The sequence below is a fragment of the Cajanus cajan genome, chromosome 4 (genome assembly GCF_000230855.2).
Source record: "Cajanus cajan strain Asha chromosome 4, NIPB_CcT2T_4, whole genome shotgun sequence".
Lineage (NCBI taxonomy): Eukaryota > Viridiplantae > Streptophyta > Magnoliopsida > Fabales > Fabaceae > Cajanus > Cajanus cajan.
Window position 1 is genome coordinate 63,006,359 of NC_138520.1, and position 23,265 is coordinate 63,029,623.

Consider the following 23,265-nt stretch of genomic DNA (forward strand, 5'->3'; position numbering starts at 1 on the left):
AAGAAAATTACAATTAAAATAATATGATTGACAAGTAAAGTTATAGCAGATCCATCAAATAGCCTCCGTATTCCAATTTCCTTCCACGTAGGACAGCAGTAATAATAACAGCAAAATGATCTGGAATCTCAAGTTGATCCATCTATTTATAATATATTTAATTAAAAAAAAACAAAGAAAAGAAAGGAGTAAGAACAATATCCAATAAATACAATAATTCGAACGAATAAACATAATTATTTATAAATAAAATTTTAACATATATATATATATATAAATATATATTTATACAGATTAAATATTAGATTTTCTTGATACAATAAAATTTGAATTATACTTGTAGTGATTAGTCAAGATAAATGAGCATCATTATAACACCAACCAAAAGATATTCCACCTCCATTTCTTACTCATTTAAATCCTCAAGGTTAAACCTCCAGCTACAAATAATTCAAACTTTATCATCTATGGCCATAGAGTATTAATTATCTTTAAAATGAGTAAAAGACATTTTAACAAATTATATTAATCATAAAAAATTACTCAAAATAGATTTAAGAATTTATCATTATTTAAGCTTTAATTAAATAACACAAATTTAAATAAAATATATTAAGAGCACTAATTAATTAAATGACAATGACAATTATTATAAAATAATTAAACAATATAAAATGTGAATATATTAATAATTATTATAGATAAGAATAATCATAGAATAAGTAATAGTAATTAAAGGTTAAACAAATATATGAGGTTAGAAACACCCCACTAAATAATAACGTAAATAAATAAACATAATAATTAAAAGTTAAGTAGTTAGATGAGGTTAGGAACACCTCACTGAATAAATATAACAATAACATAGTAATTAAAAGTTAAGTAGTTAGATGAGGTTAGGAACACCTCACTGAATAAATATAATAATAACATAAATAAACATTGTAATTAAAAGTTAAGTAGTTAAATGAGGTTAAGAACACCTCACTGAATAAATATATAAATATAGTGAAGTTAGAAACACCTCACTGAATAAATATATAAATATAGTGAGGTTAGAAACACCTCACTGAATAAATATATAAATATAGTGAAGTTAGAAACACCTCACTGAATAAATATATAAATATAGTGAGGTTAGGAACACCTCACTGAATAAATATATAAATATAGTGAGGTTAGGGGCACCCCACTAAATAAATATAATCAAATAAATGCATAAATAATTACACATAATAGTATATAAAATTTTAAAAAGATAAGGTTCTCCTCCCCCTTACCTAAATAAACAAGAGCTACAACTTGAGCAGAACTTCCTCTTTTGGATTCCCTCTCTTTCCCTCTTTCTTTCTCTCTCCTTCTCTCTATTTTCTCTTCCTTCTCACTAATTTTTTTTTTTCCGTAAACTTGTGTTTTCATTACATGTGAAGCCTATTTATAATGATTGAAAAATACTATTCATAATAATATTATATTAGGATTACTATTTATAAAATAATATTATATTCAAATTAAGAAATTTGGAGGAATTCATTGAATTCCGCAGCCCCCTTCCGTAGCTTTGTAGCAGCCATTTACTATTTATTAAAATAATATTAAATTTACTATTCATTAAAATAATATTATATTTACTATTCATAATATTATAAAATATTATTATTATTATTTTTTTTTTTACATTTTTTTTTAACTTTTAATAATCCCATAAATATTTAAAATACATAAAAATAATCCTTAATACTGCATAAATTTTGGGATATTACAATTCTCCCCTACTTACAGAAATTTCGTCCTCGAAATTTTTATTGCTTAAAATAGATAAGGATAATTTTTTCTAACTTCTTCTTCGAGTTCCCAAGTAGCATCTCTAGTGTCTTTATTCCAAATGACTTTTACCAATGCAATCTGTTTGCCTCTTAACTGCTTGATCCTCCTGTCTACGATCTGTACAGGCATTGTTTCAAATGTAAGGTTATCCTTTAATTGTACTGTATCAGGCATTATTATATGAGAAGGGTCAGAAATATATTTTCTTAACTGAGACACATGGAAAACATTATGGAGATTAGAAAGAAAAGGTGGTAGAGAAATTTGGTAAGCAACAGGACCTATTTTTCTAAGGATTTGATAAGGACCAATAAATCGAGGAGTGAGTTTCTTTGATTTCATTACCCTACCAATACCAGTTGTTGGTGTAACTTTCAAAAATACATGATCACCTTCCTGGAATTCAAGAGGTCGTCTTCTTTTATCAGCATAACTTTTTTGTCTGCTTTGAGTCATTCTCAATTTTTCTTGAATCATTTTGATTTTTTCCGTGGTTTGTTGCACCAATTCAGGACCCAAGATTAAATTCTCTCCTGTCTCAAACCAACACAAAGGAGTTCTACACCTTCTTCCATATAAAGCTTCATAGGGTGCCATACCTATGCTAGAATGGAAACTGTTGTTATAAGTGAATTCAATCAGAGGCAAGTATTTGTCCCAACTACCAGAATTCTCTAGCACACAAGCTCTCAATAAATCTTCTAGGGATTGTATGGTTCTTTCTGATTGTCCATCTGTTTGAGGATGATATGCAGAGCTAAGACGAAGCTTAGTTCCTAATGCTTGATGTAAACTTCCCCAAAATCTAGAAGTGAATCTAGGATCCCTATCAGATATTATGCTAGATGGTACCCCATGCAACCTTACAATCTCTCTTATATACAGTTCAGTCAATTTTTCTAGAGAATACCTAATGTTGATGGGTAAGAAATGAGCAGATTTTGTTAGTCTATCCACAATAACCCATATGGAATCAAACTTATGAATTGTTCGTGGTAAACCAACTACAAAATCCATTGCTATACTGTCCCATTTCCATTCAGGTATATCTAAGGGTTGTAACATTCCTGCTGGCTTTTGGTGTTCTATCTTAGCTTTTTGACAAATCAAACATGTAGCCACATATTGTGCTATTTCCTTTTTCATTTTGGGCCACCAAAACATTCTTTTGAGATCTTGATACATCTTTGTTGCCCCAGGGTGTATGCTCAGCTTGCTCTTATGTGCCTCACCTAAAATTATTTTCTTAATTTCTGAATCATTTGGTACACATATCCTATTATTAAATCTCAAAACTCCTCTTTGATCTAAATCGAACTTTTCACCATCCTTTTGACCTATCAACCTCTTTTTCTTCTGAATGAATTTATCAACTACCTGAGCCTCACCAATTTGTCCATGTAAGTCACTAGTAATTTGAACCGCATGCAATTGTATTTTATCTTGACTTACCGTAGTTGATAAACTCATGTCTCTAAATTTTTCTATCAAATTCATCTCTTGAATCATTAATGAGGAGACATGTAAGGATTTTCTACTCAGTGCATCAGCCACAACATTGGCTTTCCCTGGATGGTAATGTAATTCAAAATCATAATCTTTCAAAAATTCCATCCACCTTCTTTGTCTCATATTCAGTTCCTTTTGATCAAACAAATATTTTAAACTTTTATGATCACTAAAAACATCAAACTTACCACCATACACATAATGTCTCCATATTTTGAGTGCAAAAACAATGGCAGCTAGTTCTAGATCATGGGTTGGGTAATTCCTTTCATGAGCTCTCAATTGTCTAGAAGCATATGCTACTACCCTTCTATCTTGCATAAGAACACACCCTAATCCCATTTTTGAGGCATCACAAAATATGACAAATTGTCCATTAGGATTGGGTAAGGCTAAGACTGGTGCAGTAGTTAATCTTTTCTTGAGCTCCTGAAAACTATTCTCACATTTTTCTGTCCACTCAAAGGGTTGTCCTTTCTTGGTGAGTTGAGTTAAAGGCATAGCTATTTTAGAAAATCCCTCAATGAATCTCCTGTAATATCCTGCCAAACCCAAAAAACTACGGATTTCTGTTACCGTCTTTGGAGGTTCCCATAGTAGAACTGCTTCTACCTTAGATGGATCCACAGACACTCCATCTTTGGAAATCACATGTCCTAAAAACTTAACCTCCTCTAACCAAAATTCACACTTAGAAAGTTTGGCATACAGTTGTTTATCTTTCAGGATTTGGAGAACAGTTTGAAGGTGTTCTTCATGTTCTTCATGAGTTCGAGAATATATGAGGATATCATCTATAAAGACCACCACAAAATGGTCTAAATACGGACGAAAAATCCTATTCATATAATCCATGAACACTGCAGGTGCATTGGTTACTCCAAAAGGCATTACTTGATATTCATAATGACCATACCTTGTTCTAAATGCAGTTTTCTGTATGTCTTCTGCTTTCACTTTGATTTGATGGTATCCTGATCTTAGATCTATCTTAGAAAATACAGTGGCTCCTCTTAATTGATCCATCAAATCATCTATCCTAGGAAGAGGGTATTTATTCTTTATGGTAAACTTATTTAATTGCCGATAGTCCACACACAGTCTAAAGCTTCCATCTTTCTTTTTGACTAACAAAACAGGAGCCCCCCAAGGTGATACACTAGGGCGTATGAATTGTTTTTCAAGTAACTCCTCTAATTGTTTCTTCAACTCAGCTAATTCAGAAGGTGACATCCTATAAGGTTCCATTGAAATTGGTCCAGTTCCAGGTATTAAATCAATCGAAAATTCAATCTCTCTGTCAGGTGGCAAACCAGGAATATCATTAGGAAAGACTTCAGGAAAATTTTGAACGACAGCTATGTCTTTCAAGTTGACTTCCTCTTTAGTTTCCATAGAGGATAAGATTAAATATCCTTGAACTTTACCCCAAGGAAACTTGTTTATTGGTTTAGATAATGAAATCGATAGGTCCTTAGGATCAGAAAATATTATAGACTTTTCTGCACAATTAAGAAGAACGTGGTTGGAAGATAACCAGTTCATACCTAAAATCACATCTAATTGTGATAAAGGTAAGCAGATCAAATTTACAAGAAATTTTTTATCGCCAATAAAAATAGGACAGTCTGAACAAACCTTATTGGCAATTACAGATTTGTTTGTAGGGGTTGAAACAATCAAATTATTCTCTAAAGAAGAAATTGGTAATTGGAGGTATTGAACACAATTATTGGAGATAAAAGAATGAGTTGCGCCTGAATCATACAGTACATTTAAAGTTTTGCCTTTAATGAAACATTTACCTTGTATTAGATCATTGTTTTGAGCAGCTTCAGTTCCGGTCATGGTGTAAACTCTTCCAGTTGTAGAAGGTCTTGGTTTGGATCCGGAAGTATTCACGTGCGTCTTTGGTTGTCCACACTCAGAAAATACATGACCAGGCTTTCCACACTTAAAACAAACAGGTCCTTTGAGATGACAATCTTTAGTATAATGACCCTGTCCACACTTAAAACACTTGGCTTGATTATTAATGGACCTACTGGAATTTCCTGCAAATTGAGAGGATTGGGGTTTCCATTGTGGTCGAACATAAGGTTTTCTTTCATTATCCCTTTTCTTACTAAATTGAGGGCCAAAAGATTTTGGTCTATTATCCTTATTATGATCAAAACCTTCCAAAAATCGACACTTGTGTATTAATGTGGGAAAATCAGAGATTTCCAATATCCCTACTGCCTTTCTTAATTCTGATTTAAGTCCATCCTCGAATTTAATACACTTCATCCTCTCATCAGGGTGATAAAAGAAAGTAGAGTATTTTCCCAATTCCTCAAACTTAGAAGCATATTCTCCCACTGTCATATTCCCTTGTTTTAACTGCATAAATTCTATTTCTTTAGCCCTCCTAACATCATTAGGAAAATATTTTTCAAAAAATTTGGTTCTAAATACTTCCCATGTAATGATTATTTCCCCTCCTTCTAATAATCTCCTGGTACTATCCCACCAATATTCTGCTTCTCCTACTAACATAAATACTGCATAATTTACTTTTTGGTTGTCAGGACAGTTCATAGCTCGAAATATTTTTTCTATTTCTTTAATCCATAATTCAGCTTTTTCAGGATTGTATCCTCCATCAAATTGGGAAGGGTTATTGCTTCTGAATTCTACAAGTCCTTGTGACTCTCCTGTTCTTCCTGGTGGTTGATTCCTTAACAAGGCGGCAGCCATGTCCCTAATAGCTTGTACAGCCTCTGTTAGTTCGGTATTCCTTCTTCCTGCCATCTGTAATTTTATAGATCAGTTTATAATAGAAACATGGTTAGCACATTTCCCCAAGTTACACATGGAACGTTGCTCTGATACCATTAAATGTAACGCCTAATTCTAATACCCAAATTATACAATATAAAATTATAATATTTTCGCAATTATATCATTAAAAATATCTATATATTTATTTAATAAAAATAAAAGTAAAGAAAAGAATATCTTGTGAATTTAATACATAACATATCGTTCTAAAATATTTAGAATAACGTATTATTTTACACATTATTCATTTTCCTTACTCTTTTAATACAATATATATATTCATAACGGAAAGAAAATTACAATTAAAATAATATGATTGACAAGTAAAGTTATAACAGATCCATCAAATAGCCTCCGTATTCCAATTTCCTTCCACGTAGGACAGCAGTAATAATAACAGCAAAATGATCTGGAATCTCAAGTTGATCCATCTATTTATAATATATTTAATTAAAAAAAAACAAAGAAAAGAAAGGAGTAAGAACAATATCCAATAAATACAATAATTCGAACGAATAAACATAATTATTTATAAATAAAATTTTAACATATATATATATATAAATATATATTTATACAGATTAAATATTAGATTTTCTTGATACAATAAAATTTGAATTATACTTGTAGTGACTAGTCAGGATAAATGAGCATCATTATAACACCAACCAAAAGATATTCCACCTCCATTTCTTACTCATTTAAATCCCCAAGGTTAAACCTCCAGCTACAAATAATTCAAACTTTATCATCTATGGCCATAGAGTATTAATTATCTTTAAAATGAGTAAAAGACATTTTAACAAATTATATTAATCATAAAAAATTACTCAAAATAGATTTAAGAATTTATCATTATTTAAGCTTTAATTAAATAACACAAATTTAAATAAAATATATTAAGAGCACTAATTAATTAAATGACAATGACAATTATTATAAAATAATTAAACAATATAAAATGTGAATATATTAATAATTATTATAGATAAGAATAATCATAGAATAAGTAATAGTAATTAAAGGTTAAACAAATATATGAGGTTAGAAACACCCCACTAAATAATAACGTAAATAAATAAACATAATAATTAAAAGTTAAGTAGTTAGATGAGGTTAGGAACACCTCACTGAATAAATATAACAATAACATAGTAATTAAAAGTTAAGTAGTTAGATGAGGTTAGGAACACCTCACTGAATAAATATAATAATAACATAAATAAACATTGTAATTAAAAGTTAAGTAGTTAAATGAGGTTAAGAACACCTCACTGAATAAATATATAAATATAGTGAAGTTAGAAACACCTCACTGAATAAATATATAAATATAGTGAGGTTAGAAACACCTCACTGAATAAATATATAAATATAGTGAAGTTAGAAACACCTCACTGAATAAATATATAAATATAGTGAGGTTAGGAACACCTCACTGAATAAATATATAAATATAGTGAGGTTAGGGGCACCCCACTAAATAAATATAATCAAATAAATGCATAAATAATTACACATAATAGTATATAAAATTTTAAAAAGATAAGGTTCTCCTCCCCCTTACCTAAATAAACAAGAGCTACAACTTGAGCAGAACTTCCTCTTTTGGATTCCCTCTCTTTCCCTCTTTCTTTCTCTCTCCTTCTCTCTATTTTCTCTTCCTTCTCACTAATTTTTTTTTTTTTCCGTAAACTTGTGTTTTCATTACATGTGAAGCCTATTTATAATGATTGAAAAATACTATTCATAATAATATTATATTAGGATTACTATTTATAAAATAATATTATATTCAAATTAAGAAATTTGGAGGAATTCATTGAATTCCGCAGCCCCCTTCCGTAGCTTTGTAGCAGCCATTTACTATTTATTAAAATAATATTAAATTTACTATTCATTAAAATAATATTATATTTACTATTCATAATATTATAAAATATTATTATTATTATTTTTTTTTTTTACATTTTTTTTTAACTTTTAATAATCCCATAAATATTTAAAATACATAAAAATAATCCTTAATACTGTATAAATTTTGGGATATTACAATTCTCCCCTACTTACAGAAATTTCGTCCTCGAAATTTTTATTGCTTAAAATAGATAAGGATAATTTTTTCTAACTTCTTCTTCGAGTTCCCAAGTAGCATCTCTAGTGTCTTTATTCCAAATGACTTTTACCAATGCAATCTGTTTGCCTCTTAACTGCTTGATCCTCCTGTCTACGATCTGTACAGGCATTGTTTCAAATGTAAGGTTATCCTTTAATTGTACTGTATCAGGCATTATTATATGAGAAGGGTCAGAAATATATTTTCTTAACTGAGACACATGGAAAACATTATGGAGATTAGAAAGAAAAGGTGGTAGAGAAATTTGGTAAGCAACAGGACCTATTTTTCTAAGGATTTGATAAGGACCAATAAATCGAGGAGTGAGTTTCTTTGATTTCATTACCCTACCAATACCAGTTGTTGGTGTAACTTTCAAAAATACATGATCACCTTCCTGGAATTCAAGAGGTCGTCTTCTTTTATCAGCATAACTTTTTTGTCTGCTTTGAGTCATTCTCAATTTTTCTTGAATCATTTTGATTTTTTCCGTGGTTTGTTGCACCAATTCAGGACCCAAGATTAAATTCTCTCCTGTCTCAAACCAACACAAAGGAGTTCTACACCTTCTTCCATATAAAGCTTCATAGGGTGCCATACCTATGCTAGAATGGAAACTGTTGTTATAAGTGAATTCAATCAGAGGCAAGTATTTGTCCCAACTACCAGAATTCTCTAGCACACAAGCTCTCAATAAATCTTCTAGGGATTGTATGGTTCTTTCTGATTGTCCATCTGTTTGAGGATGATATGCAGAGCTAAGACGAAGCTTAGTTCCTAATGCTTGATGTAAACTTCCCCAAAATCTAGAAGTGAATCTAGGATCCCTATCAGATATTATGCTAGATGGTACCCCATGCAACCTTACAATCTCTCTTATATACAGTTCAGTCAATTTTTCTAGAGAATACCTAATGTTGATGGGTAAGAAATGAGCAGATTTTGTTAGTCTATCCACAATAACCCATATGGAATCAAACTTATGAATTGTTCGTGGTAAACCAACTACAAAATCCATTGCTATACTGTCCCATTTCCATTCAGGTATATCTAAGGGTTGTAACATTCCTGCTGGCTTTTGGTGTTCTATCTTAGCTTTTTGACAAATCAAACATGTAGCCACATATTGTGCTATTTCCTTTTTCATTTTGGGCCACCAAAACATTCTTTTGAGATCTTGATACATCTTTGTTGCCCCAGGGTGTATGCTCAGCTTGCTCTTATGTGCCTCACCTAAAATTATTTTCTTAATTTCTGAATCATTTGGTACACATATCCTATTATTAAATCTCAAAACTCCTCTTTGATCTAAATCGAACTTTTCACCATCCTTTTGACCTATCAACCTCTTTTTCTTCTGAATGAATTTATCAACTACCTGAGCCTCACCAATTTGTCCATGTAAGTCACTAGTAATTTGAACCGCATGCAATTGTATTTTATCTTGACTTACCGTAGTTGATAAACTCATGTCTCTAAATTTTTCTATCAAATTCATCTCTTGAATCATTAATGAGGAGACATGTAAGGATTTTCTACTCAGTGCATCAGCCACAACATTGGCTTTCCCTGGATGGTAATGTAATTCAAAATCATAATCTTTCAAAAATTCCATCCACCTTCTTTGTCTCATATTCAGTTCCTTTTGATCAAACAAATATTTTAAACTTTTATGATCACTAAAAACATCAAACTTACCACCATACACATAATGTCTCCATATTTTGAGTGCAAAAACAATGGCAGCTAGTTCTAGATCATGGGTTGGGTAATTCCTTTCATGAGCTCTCAATTGTCTAGAAGCATATGCTACTACCCTTCTATCTTGCATAAGAACACACCCTAATCCCATTTTTGAGGCATCACAAAATATGACAAATTGTCCATTAGGATTGGGTAAGGCTAAGACTGGTGCAGTAGTTAATCTTTTCTTGAGCTCCTGAAAACTATTCTCACATTTTTCTGTCCACTCAAAGGGTTGTCCTTTCTTGGTGAGTTGAGTTAAAGGCATAGCTATTTTAGAAAATCCCTCAATGAATCTCCTGTAATATCCTGCCAAACCCAAAAAACTACGGATTTCTGTTACCGTCTTTGGAGGTTCCCATAGTAGAACTGCTTCTACCTTAGATGGATCCACAGACACTCCATCTTTGGAAATCACATGTCCTAAAAACTTAACCTCCTCTAACCAAAATTCACACTTAGAAAGTTTGGCATACAGTTGTTTATCTTTCAGGATTTGGAGAACAGTTTGAAGGTGTTCTTCATGTTCTTCATGAGTTCGAGAATATATGAGGATATCATCTATAAAGACCACCACAAAATGGTCTAAATACGGACGAAAAATCCTATTCATATAATCCATGAACACTGCAGGTGCATTGGTTACTCCAAAAGGCATTACTTGATATTCATAATGACCATACCTTGTTCTAAATGCAGTTTTCTGTATGTCTTCTGCTTTCACTTTGATTTGATGGTATCCTGATCTTAGATCTATCTTAGAAAATACAGTGGCTCCTCTTAATTGATCCATCAAATCATCTATCCTAGGAAGAGGGTATTTATTCTTTATGGTAAACTTATTTAATTGCCGATAGTCCACACACAGTCTAAAGCTTCCATCTTTCTTTTTGACTAACAAAACAGGAGCCCCCCAAGGTGATACACTAGGGCGTATGAATTGTTTTTCAAGTAACTCCTCTAATTGTTTCTTCAACTCAGCTAATTCAGAAGGTGACATCCTATAAGGTTCCATTGAAATTGGTCCAGTTCCAGGTATTAAATCAATCGAAAATTCAATCTCTCTGTCAGGTGGCAAACCAGGAATATCATTAGGAAAGACTTCAGGAAAATTTTGAACGACAGCTATGTCTTTCAAGTTGACTTCCTCTTTAGTTTCCATAGAGGATAAGATTAAATATCCTTGAACTTTACCCCAAGGAAACTTGTTTATTGGTTTAGATAATGAAATCGATAGGTCCTTAGGATCAGAAAATATTATAGACTTTTCTGCACAATTAAGAAGAACGTGGTTGGAAGATAACCAGTTCATACCTAAAATCACATCTAATTGTGATAAAGGTAAGCAGATCAAATTTACAAGAAATTTTTTATCGCCAATAAAAATAGGACAGTCTGAACAAACCTTATTGGCAATTACAGATTTGTTTGTAGGGGTTGAAACAATCAAATTATTCTCTAAAGAAGAAATTGGTAATTGGAGGTATTGAACACAATTATTGGAGATAAAAGAATGAGTTGCGCCTGAATCATACAGTACATTTAAAGTTTTGCCTTTAATGAAACATTTACCTTGTATTAGATCATTGTTTTGAGCAGCTTCAGTTCCGGTCATGGTGTAAACTCTTCCAGTTGTAGAAGGTCTTGGTTTGGATCCGGAAGTATTCACGTGCGTCTTTGGTTGTCCACACTCAGAAAATACATGACCAGGCTTTCCACACTTAAAACAAACAGGTCCTTTGAGATGACAATCTTTAGTATAATGACCCTGTCCACACTTAAAACACTTGGCTTGATTATTAATGGACCTACTGGAATTTCCTGCAAATTGAGAGGATTGGGGTTTCCATTGTGGTCGAACATAAGGTTTTCTTTCATTATCCCTTTTCTTACTAAATTGAGGGCCAAAAGATTTTGGTCTATTATCCTTATTATGATCAAAACCTTCCAAAAATCGACACTTGTGTATTAATGTGGGAAAATCAGAGATTTCCAATATCCCTACTGCCTTTCTTAATTCTGATTTAAGTCCATCCTCGAATTTAATACACTTCATCCTCTCATCAGGGTGATAAAAGAAAGTAGAGTATTTTCCCAATTCCTCAAACTTAGAAGCATATTCTCCCACTGTCATATTCCCTTGTTTTAACTGCATAAATTCTATTTCTTTAGCCCTCCTAACATCATTAGGAAAATATTTTTCAAAAAATTTGGTTCTAAATACTTCCCATGTAATGATTATTTCCCCTCCTTCTAATAATCTCCTGGTACTATCCCACCAATATTCTGCTTCTCCTACTAACATAAATACTGCATAATTTACTTTTTGGTTGTCAGGACAGTTCATAGCTCGAAATATTTTTTCTATTTCTTTAATCCATAATTCAGCTTTTTCAGGATTGTATCCTCCATCAAATTGGGAAGGGTTATTGCTTCTGAATTCTACAAGTCCTTGTGACTCTCCTGTTCTTCCTGGTGGTTGATTCCTTAACAAGGCGGCAGCCATGTCCCTAATAGCTTGTACAGCCTCTGTTAGTTCGGTATTCCTTCTTCCTGCCATCTGTAATTTTATAGATCAGTTTATAATAGAAACATGGTTAGCACATTTCCCCAAGTTACACATGGAACGTTGCTCTGATACCATTAAATGTAACGCCTAATTCTAATACCCAAATTATACAATATAAAATTATAATATTTTCGCAATTATATCATTAAAAATATCTATATATTTATTTAATAAAAATAAAAGTAAAGAAAAGAATATCTTGTGAATTTAATACATAACATATCGTTCTAAAATATTTAGAATAACGTATTATTTTACACATTATTCATTTTCCTTACTCTTTTAATACAATATATATATTCATAACGGAAAGAAAATTACAATTAAAATAATATGATTGACAAGTAAAGTTATAACAGATCCATCAAATAGCCTCCGTATTCCAATTTCCTTCCACGTAGGACAGCAGTAATAATAACAGCAAAATGATCTGGAATCTCAAGTTGATCCATCTATTTATAATATATTTAATTAAAAAAAAACAAAGAAAAGAAAGGAGTAAGAACAATATCCAATAAATACAATAATTCGAACGAATAAACATAATTATTTATAAATAAAATTTTAACATATATATATATATAAATATATATTTATACAGATTAAATATTAGATTTTCTTGATACAATAAAATTTGAATTATACTTGTAGTGACTAGTCAGGATAAATGAGCATCATTATAACACCAACCAAAAGATATTCCACCTCCATTTCTTACTCATTTAAATCCCCAAGGTTAAACCTCCAGCTACAAATAATTCAAACTTTATCATCTATGGCCATAGAGTATTAATTATCTTTAAAATGAGTAAAAGACATTTTAACAAATTATATTAATCATAAAAAATTACTCAAAATAGATTTAAGAATTTATCATTATTTAAGCTTTAATTAAATAACACAAATTTAAATAAAATATATTAAGAGCACTAATTAATTAAATGACAATGACAATTATTATAAAATAATTAAACAATATAAAATGTGAATATATTAATAATTATTATAGATAAGAATAATCATAGAATAAGTAATAGTAATTAAAGGTTAAACAAATATATGAGGTTAGAAACACCCCACTAAATAATAACGTAAATAAATAAACATAATAATTAAAAGTTAAGTAGTTAGATGAGGTTAGGAACACCTCACTGAATAAATATAACAATAACATAGTAATTAAAAGTTAAGTAGTTAGATGAGGTTAGGAACACCTCACTGAATAAATATAATAATAACATAAATAAACATTGTAATTAAAAGTTAAGTAGTTAAATGAGGTTAAGAACACCTCACTGAATAAATATATAAATATAGTGAAGTTAGAAACACCTCACTGAATAAATATATAAATATAGTGAGGTTAGAAACACCTCACTGAATAAATATATAAATATAGTGAAGTTAGAAACACCTCACTGAATAAATATATAAATATAGTGAGGTTAGGAACACCTCACTGAATAAATATATAAATATAGTGAGGTTAGGGGCACCCCACTAAATAAATATAATCAAATAAATGCATAAATAATTACACATAATAGTATATAAAATTTTAAAAAGATAAGGTTCTCCTCCCCCTTACCTAAATAAACAAGAGCTACAACTTGAGCAGAACTTCCTCTTTTGGATTCCCTCTCTTTCCCTCTTTCTTTCTCTCTCCTTCTCTCTATTTTCTCTTCCTTCTCACTAATTTTTTTTTTTTTTTCCGTAAACTTGTGTTTTCATTACATGTGAAGCCTATTTATAATGATTGAAAAATACTATTCATAATAATATTATATTAGGATTACTATTTATAAAATAATATTATATTCAAATTAAGAAATTTGGAGGAATTCATTGAATTCCGCAGCCCCCTTCCGTAGCTTTGTAGCAGCCATTTACTATTTATTAAAATAATATTAAATTTACTATTCATTAAAATAATATTATATTTACTATTCATAATATTATAAAATATTATTATTATTATTTTTTTTTTTTACATTTTTTTTAACTTTTAATAATCCCATAAATATTTAAAATACATAAAAATAATCCTTAATACTGCATAAATTTTGGGATATTACATTGAGTCATAAAAGGAGGAGGGATAAGAGTAACAAATTCAAGGGAAAGAGAGAATTCGCAATTTTTATGCTAAGAGGGTTCTTCCCCCTACTAAGATCCATTTTTATCTCATTCTACTCACAAAAACCCTAACAAATTCATCTTATATATTTATATATATATATATATATATATTGTTGAGATTATGATATCAATTTCATCTTTCACCTTTTTCTTTTCTTAACGTGTGTCATAAAAAAAATTACCACTTAAAAGTTAAAATTTCAAGTATTTTTTTGTGTTATATAAAGGAACAAATTCAACTACATAGAATAAAATAAAGTAAGTCAATTAAAGAGAACGAACAGAAAAATAAAACAAGTCAATGACACTATCATTTACATATTAGAGTTTCACAAAATAGGAGAATGGTATGAGAATAGTATTATATATGAGCAATGAACAATAGTGTAGTATTATTAGTAGAGAAAAAATGGAGAAGACAGGAGCATAGAAAAAAAAGATGAAAAACTCACTTGAAAATTCTTAAAACACTTGAAAAATCATTTCAAACAATCCTTCAAAATCCGATGGGTTTGGATGGGATTGTTTTATGAATCTGGTATTTATAGATAACACTAGAAAGTCTTTCAAAATCCCTCTCACACAACAATCCTTTAAAATCCTTAAATTTTTGAATACCAATGGATTGTTTTTAAGTTGTAAAAAATCTCAAATGAATACCAGTGGATTTTAATGGACTCTTTAAAAAATCCTAAAAATCCAGATTGAATACCACTGGATTGTTTTTAAGTGACATAAAATCCTGATTGAATACCAATGGACTTTTTTACTCAAAAAAAGTCTTTTAAAATCCTACGAAATCCTAAACCAATACACCCCCCTTAATGTTTTAATTGTTGGAAGTGTGAAAAGAGAGAAAAAAGAAAAAAAGAGAAGAGACTAATGTGAAAATCAAAAAAATTAAAACGTTCCACTAAAATAGATGAAGAGTGGAGAGAATGTAAGATAGTATATGTGTAAATTAATAGGTGAAGGGAATGAAGTGTATAAAAAAAGGAGAAAGTGTTATATTAAACATTGGAGATAAAAAAGAAAGAAAGAAAAAGATCATGCAAAGGATTAAATGTATCTTAAGAATTTATTTATAAGGGAAAAAAAAAAGTATACCAAAGAGAGAGATGTCACGAGCCATCTTGTAATTGTTAAATCACATGTTATTCGTTCAATGCTATTTTTATTTTCCTGTAGCTTTACGTTCATGAAAAGAAAAAAAAATTCTGGATTAAGTTTTGAAGCACACATGTTTGAGTATTTCATTTTGTGTGTGCTCCTTTGTATTTTTATGTTGGCTGATGATGTAACTAGATCTTCTCAATCTCTACATATTTGGAATTAGTAGATCTATGAAGTGGGAATCATACGTTCAAATTCTTTTAAGGCAGAAAGTGCTTCGAAAATTGTGCTATAGAATAATGGTTCTATAAAGAGCATCCTGCTCCAACTATTGTGTTTAAGAAATGTCTTATTATATATATATATATATATATATATATATATATATATTAAGTTTGTAAATTTATTTAATTTTTTAAATTTAAAATTATTCTTTTTTGTGTGTATAATTTTAAAAATATTATTTTAATTTTTATATTCAAATTTTATTAGAAAAATATATTAAATATTGTCACATAAATTTTATTTATTAATATTTTTATCAATAAAAATATTACATTAAATTTAATTGATAATAGATAATTGTCTCAATTTATTACTTTTAGATATATAATTAATAATTTAAAAGATTAAAATAAAAATTTTAAAATATTATAAGATTAAAAATAATAATTTTAAATTAAAAAATTTACTTTAAATTTAAAAAATAAAAAATATATTTAAACTTTATATTCATATTTACAAATTGTCAAACGATGAAAAAGATAGGATAGAAGTTATGTTAATTTTAGAATAGGTTTGATTTGTATTAAGTACGGTCGCAAAATTATGCATTTAATGAAATTGAAATGAGGACAAAAAAAGCTCCACTCCTCCCTCCACTACTTCGTATGAAATTTAATGTAACGGACAAAAGAGGCACCAATTATCAAATCACCGAATCAGTTACAGAAATCTTTGATATCATGTCAAAAAATTCTATTCTCTTCTAAAGTTATACCGTCATATGGATAATAAATAAAACAATATATTATGCATAAGAAACATTAAATAATTTTACATTCTCATCGATCATAAATTATTCTATAAAAATTATCTTAATATGTATTAGTGAATTTGAGACATTTCATATTTTTAAATTTTATTTAATAAAAATATTTAAGAATTATTAATATTTATTATATAAAGTAATATTATATTTAATTATTAAATTTCAATATTTTGAGTTTGAGTTTTATTTTTATAAGAATATTAATTTTTAAGATTATTTTTATCATTTAAAAATATAAAAATAAAATCATCCAAAATATATATATACTAAATCAAACATTATAAAGCAATATTATAATACTTTATAGATTGTATTATGTCTTCATCATGGTTTCCCAAAACTAATACTTTATAGATTGTGACGCGTTGCGTAAGAAAGTGATCCCACACGTTCATACAACGAGGATCATTGCGATCTTAGCAGACACAATGACTATTCCCACTTTAACCACCACATTTTAAGGAACACCCAAATAGAACTTTAGAACCAGCTGCATAAAAAAACATTCAAGCGTCCACATTAAGTAGAATTTTTGTTATTCTTTTCTCGCGGGATATCTATCATGAGTAATATTATTGTCAGAACAGAGATCCTCTTTTGTTCGAATGTTGTTTAATCTCACATCCCATAAATTACCATAATATTATTCCTTAAATGGCACTTGCAGTAGAAAATCAAGAATCATAGTCAATGGACCAACACAGCAATACTTCCACGGACATAAACGACAACTAAAGCAAACCCTTCTTCAATAAAAGAAACCATTTATTCAGTAGTGTAATTAAGTTTCATGTCAACAATACATGGAACAAATTATAAACATTGAAAGGAATCTGAATAAAGCATATTGAAAATTTCAATCCTTCCCCTTGACACATTGTTCACGAGTAATTCCATTCATGCGATTTGTGACATTCATTTCAAGCTTCCCAATTTCTATGTCCACATCCTGAAAGTTACCATTCATGTGATTTGTGACATTCATTTCAAGCTTCCCAATTTCTATGCCCACCTTCTCCAAGTTACCCTTTTCGGTGTCCCCTTTGTTTGGTTCTTCCACAGCACTCCCTTTTCGGTAGTTAAAGTAAATTACAAGTTGAAGAATGCCCAAGGGAGTTCCAATCACACATGGCCCCTATCATTGTGAAAGAAATAAAATATCAGTATTTGGAGTACTAAATATTTTTTTTCTGAATTTATGAAATTATAATTGAAGAGACCATGAAACATACCGCAACGAATATATCACGAATGAGTAGTCCATAAGTCAGCCATAGTAAAGTTGCTAAGAATGAGCATACGGATAACGGTAGTGGCATAAATTCCACGCTCTTGGTTTGTATAACTTTCTTCTGCAGAAATAAAAAACGAAACATTGTTACAAAATTATTATTTAAGCCATCATATAATATACCATCTCAGTTAATTGAATATATCGTATAGCATAACTTTTGTTTATTTTAATTAGTGAGGTTATATTTTATATATTAGTATATTGTTTGATACTTTGATGGAACTTCTCTGTTTCTCTGTTTTGGATTTGCTTTCTATCAGTTCCCATTTAACTACAAGAATCTAAGCTAGTAGTAACAGAATATTACAGTGAAGGACAAAGATAAGTCACTCACCATGACAACTAGGGGTGATGCGTACATTGCAACTGAAACACCAAAGCCAATGCTACGCACGAGAAGCTTTTGGTGACGATGATCATGGAATGCAAAAGCTGACACTGCAGCAATTATGCTGAACAGAAGCAGAACTGGTATTGCTGTCATGGCCACCTTTCTCTGCAAAAGAAAATTATACTGTGTTTGCTTTCACGTTTGAAACGTGAAAAATAACGTTTAACGTGAAAGTTACAAGTATAACTTTCGTTAAACGTGATTTTTCACATTTCAAACATGATAGCAAACACGCACTTACTCGTCTCAAAAATCACATTTTTTGCTTCTTGTTTCTACATATATTTTTACTATGAAAAAGAAATGACTTAGGTGGTGCCAAACATTTTCATAAAATAATAAAAATGAAAAAAGTAACTATTTGTCAAAAAAAAAAATTTCAAGCAACGAAGTTAAATTGATGAAAACTTTATTGCATATGATTCAAACAATTTTGACACATGAAGAGAAGGATGAAGTGAAGCTAACCTTTCCTTTGGCCGAGGCATACCAGAAATAAATGAGAACATAGGATAACTCAAGAGCAATTCCAACTCCATTAACAGTGGCCAGAGGGAAATTTTCCGGCTTGTAGCTTACAGCAGGCAAACCGTACCAAGCGTAAAGGAGACAGTTCAAGAGTCCAATGATGTAAGGAATGCACGAAAACTCTTCTGTGCTTTTCTTCCTTATAACTCTTTTAAAGGTGACGCTGAACATGAAAAGCATGAAAAGCGTTAATCACTTTATACATTCTCTGAAGTTATTATAATGAGATATAACTTATAATGTTATATGCCTAACATACATTGGTGCAGCGTAAAGGGAAACTGAGGCTGCATGGCCTGCAAGAAAGAAAGAAAGAAAAACATTCTAATGAGCCACTGTTTTTGAAGACTCAAATAATCACAATCCTAAGTTGTAAGCTTAGGAATGAATGAATAAACGAAGAAGTACCAAGAACAGCAACAGCCAAACGAAGGTTCTCTGGCATCTTTTGTTCTTTTAGTGAATACTTTGGGGTTTGAAGTTTGAAGAGGTGAATATTTTATACTGTGTTGAGAAGTGCATCGAGAAAGCTCTATTTATAACAACAGCTTGGGAGTACTATTGAACGCGTAGGGTCAAACATAAAATAATATATAATTTAGAAATGAAAACAATATTTAAAAAGGAAGAAGTGCTGTCTACGTCTTTAATATTTATGTGGATGCAAAATTTTGTACAAATTCAGAAGCTTTCCATCAACTTGCTCAATATAAGAGTGCTCTTCCAAATTCCCACCCCAAACCCTCCTACTTTTTATTTCTTTTTCTTTATTTGCTCCAGTTTTAGCTTTTAGGGGCTTATGATATGGTGAAGCACGAGACAAAAACCATTATTTGCCCTAAACTCTGATGTTTGATGCCTTCATTTTTTATGGTATTTCATGTTTTCTATAATATTTTGGCCTAATAACTTTGTTCTTTCTGTTTAAATTATCAAGTGCTTCTGCTTCTTTTTTTGTTGGTAAAGCGTTTCAATAGTGCGTTTCAAAACATTACTAAAATGATCTACTCTTCATGATGTGGCTTCCATTTTGTAGAGATATGTGAGAGTTATTGGCACATGGCCACATATTAACTTCTCTAAACAGGTGTTAGCAGACTAAGTGACAAATTACGAGTTTTAAATAATGACATGTTTTAACTTTTTCCTTTGTAAATTGAAAAATGTAATTACGTATTATGTAAAAATTGATGGGATCACATAATTTCGAACAATAATATTTTTTTGAGAAATTATGATTTTATATTAAAAAATTAATGAAATAAATTTTAATTTATAATATATGCATGTGTGTATTTATTTATTTTTTTTAATCAAAATTGTGGTACATTTAGATATATAAACAACGTCGTTAAAAATTCAATAATTTACTACCGAAAGAAAAATTGTTCAGAAACTTAACTATAAAATTTACTAGAAAAGGTAAAAGAATTTTCAAAGAGATTAAGAATCATTTTGGATAACTCGAGAAAGTTAACTCTTCGAAATGTTCCGTAATATATTTTTTGAAAGTATAATGTTCCGCAAGTTGATTGATGGATTATTGTTTAAGATTTTTATTCCAAAGAATATTTTTTTAAAAGATATTTCTTCTTCTTCCAAAAAATAAAAAAGAAAGAAAATACCTAATATGGTATTTAACTATTTGATGAAGTTTTTTTTATAAATATTTTCTTTTTAAAATAAAATAAGCATTTGCAGTTAGCTTTTATAAAAGTTATATATTTTTTTTATTAACAAACAAGTTACTTTTATTTTAAAGATTTTTCAAATTTTATTTTTTCCATTTGCACTTTCTGAGGAAATGAAATTTTAAAAAATCTATATAACAGTGCGGTGCATGGGGGTGAAGTTATTTTTACTTCCATGTCGGTCGGGGTCTGAAATTCTATTAATCATATTAATAGTACTTGGCACAACACTGCTTGCTTTCATAGTAATAATTTAACTCTTCAAAACTAGAAAATTGTACTTCAGATAATAGAGTTCTTCCACAATGGTTGATTAAAAAATCATTGAGATATGTGATAATATTAAATACACATATAATAAAATTTATAGTTAATTATAATTTTAATGGTTAATTTCTTAATTAATAGTTATATTGTATTATCCCTACACTTCCCTTTTATAAGAATCAAACCTTTATAGTAATATCATATTCATCAATCACAAAATCTATCATAATTAGTAGTTGCAATCATCAAAGATTTGATTTCTAATTATGTGAATGAAGAAAGTTTTGTTTGAAGAGATAAATTCTACCGGACAATTCTTATGTTTAGAAATCAATTAGTCTCGAAATACCAATTGAGAAATATTTGTTTTTGTGTAATTTAAATATAAGTAATATTATATATACAATAAAAATTGTATAACAATTTATATAACGTTATTTTTCTTATCTATCTTTTTATTATTTTATTTATTGTAAAATGAAATATTATTAATGATAAAAAAATAAATACAAAGATAATATTAATGTTTTTCTTATCTATCTTTCTAAAAAAAAAAAATTCACAATTTTTTTCCTAATACATAAAATATCGTGAACTTTGTCCTCACGTAAACATATTTGACAGATTAAAATAAAAAATTTCACAATTTTTTTTAATGTTGATAATTTAAAAGAAAAGGTTATTTTTCTACGTAGGGGCAAAATTTACGATATTTTATGAATCAGGAAATGATTTGCGACAAAAATTCTTTGTTGATGATTAGGGCCCATGCATGTTTATGTTACGTACATGGGAATGTGATGAAAATTGCAAGAAGAGGACATGAAATTTGGATAATTAGTCCAAGTTCTGTTTGTGTGTCAACTCGATGTGGCATGAGAATAAAAATATTATATATATTAAATATTAATATTGGGATATCACTCAGAGCCAGTTGGAAGTCAAAAAGGAGACAGAAGCAGCAGAATTTGTCACTATCACACTGGAATTTAGCTCCCTTTATAGATCTCACATGCCCCTTTAGGCTTCAAAACTTAATGGCGATTATTACTCCACTATGGTGTAATGTTGGACATGCAAAATGTTTAAATTTAAAAGCACTAGTTTGACCTTCTTAGAAGGAGAATCAAATTGCATGGTGGCTGCTACATAAATATATTTATATGTAACAAGAAAATTGGATCTGTGTCACTGCCTTGTAATTCATGAGTAGGATACAATGCAAGTTATGCAGAATCAACCATAGTGGCCGCACTCTATAAAGGCCGTCCTGCTCCAATATATATATATATATTGGTTTGTAAATTTATTTAATTTTTTTAATTTAAAATTATTTTTTAGTATATATAATTTTAAAAATATATTATTTTAATTTTTATATTCAAATTTTATTAAAAAAAATCTATCAAACATTACCACATAAAACATATTTATTAATGTTTTTATCAGTGAAAACATTACATTATGGTGGATAATTATTTCAATTTATTATTTTTAGGGTTTATTGATATTTAAGAAATTAAAATAAAATTTTTAAAATATTATAAGATTTAAAATAATATTTTAAAATTAAAAAAAATTACTTTAAATTTTAAAAAATAAAAATGTAACAGCCCATTTTTCGTGGGCCAAAGGCCCAATTCGTGGCCCAGAACGGGCCGTTTCAATTTTGAAACGGGCCGTTCTGGAATAGTGAGTATGACCAAAATTGTAGAAACAGAACGGGCCGTTCTAATGGGAGAACGGGCCGTTCTAGTTTGGAGAACGGGTCGTTCCAATTGAAAAATTTACGTAGGTTTGAAGGGCCCAGAACGGGCCGTTCCGATTTTGGAACGGGCCGTAGTGGTAGGTGGGCGAAAAATCCTATAAATAGGCCTCAAATCCTCTCATTTCTAGACACCTCTCTTTCTCACTCTCTTTTCTCTTCTGTTCTCTCTTTCGTTCCTCTTCTTCTCTCTGAAGACCAAAGGGAACTCAGAGGATGAGGTTCTGCTCCAGTTTTAGTTCCGATCCTTATTTAAGGAAAAAGATGAGGAGGTTCTGCCCAAGTTCCTATTTATCCAGGTACGGGGGAAAAGGAGATTATTTATATGTAGAGTTACATGAGGAAATTGGGTAGAGGAAGAGCCCTTAGGGTTATGAATAATTTTATAATTATTTATGTTTGGAGAATTAATTATCTTATGTGATTCTATATATATTTA

General features: G+C 29.7%; 1 protein-coding gene across 1 annotated transcript; it reads right to left on the reverse strand.

Annotated features, from left to right (window-relative positions):
• Positions 1 to 17,116: 17,116 nt before the first annotated feature.
• On the reverse strand, positions 17,117 to 20,127 carry LOC109789753 (bidirectional sugar transporter SWEET3). The gene is made up of 6 exons (XM_020348782.3): positions 19,512 to 20,127; positions 19,363 to 19,399; positions 19,044 to 19,266; positions 18,519 to 18,680; positions 18,123 to 18,242; positions 17,117 to 18,025 (listed from the first exon to the last, which is right to left on the reverse strand). The coding sequence occupies exons 1-6, from the start codon at positions 19,546 to 19,548 to the stop codon at positions 17,747 to 17,749; spliced, it is 858 nt and encodes a 285-aa protein (XP_020204371.1). The 5' UTR covers positions 19,549 to 20,127; the 3' UTR covers positions 17,117 to 17,746.
• Between the last annotated feature and the right edge of the window lie 3,138 nt (positions 20,128 to 23,265).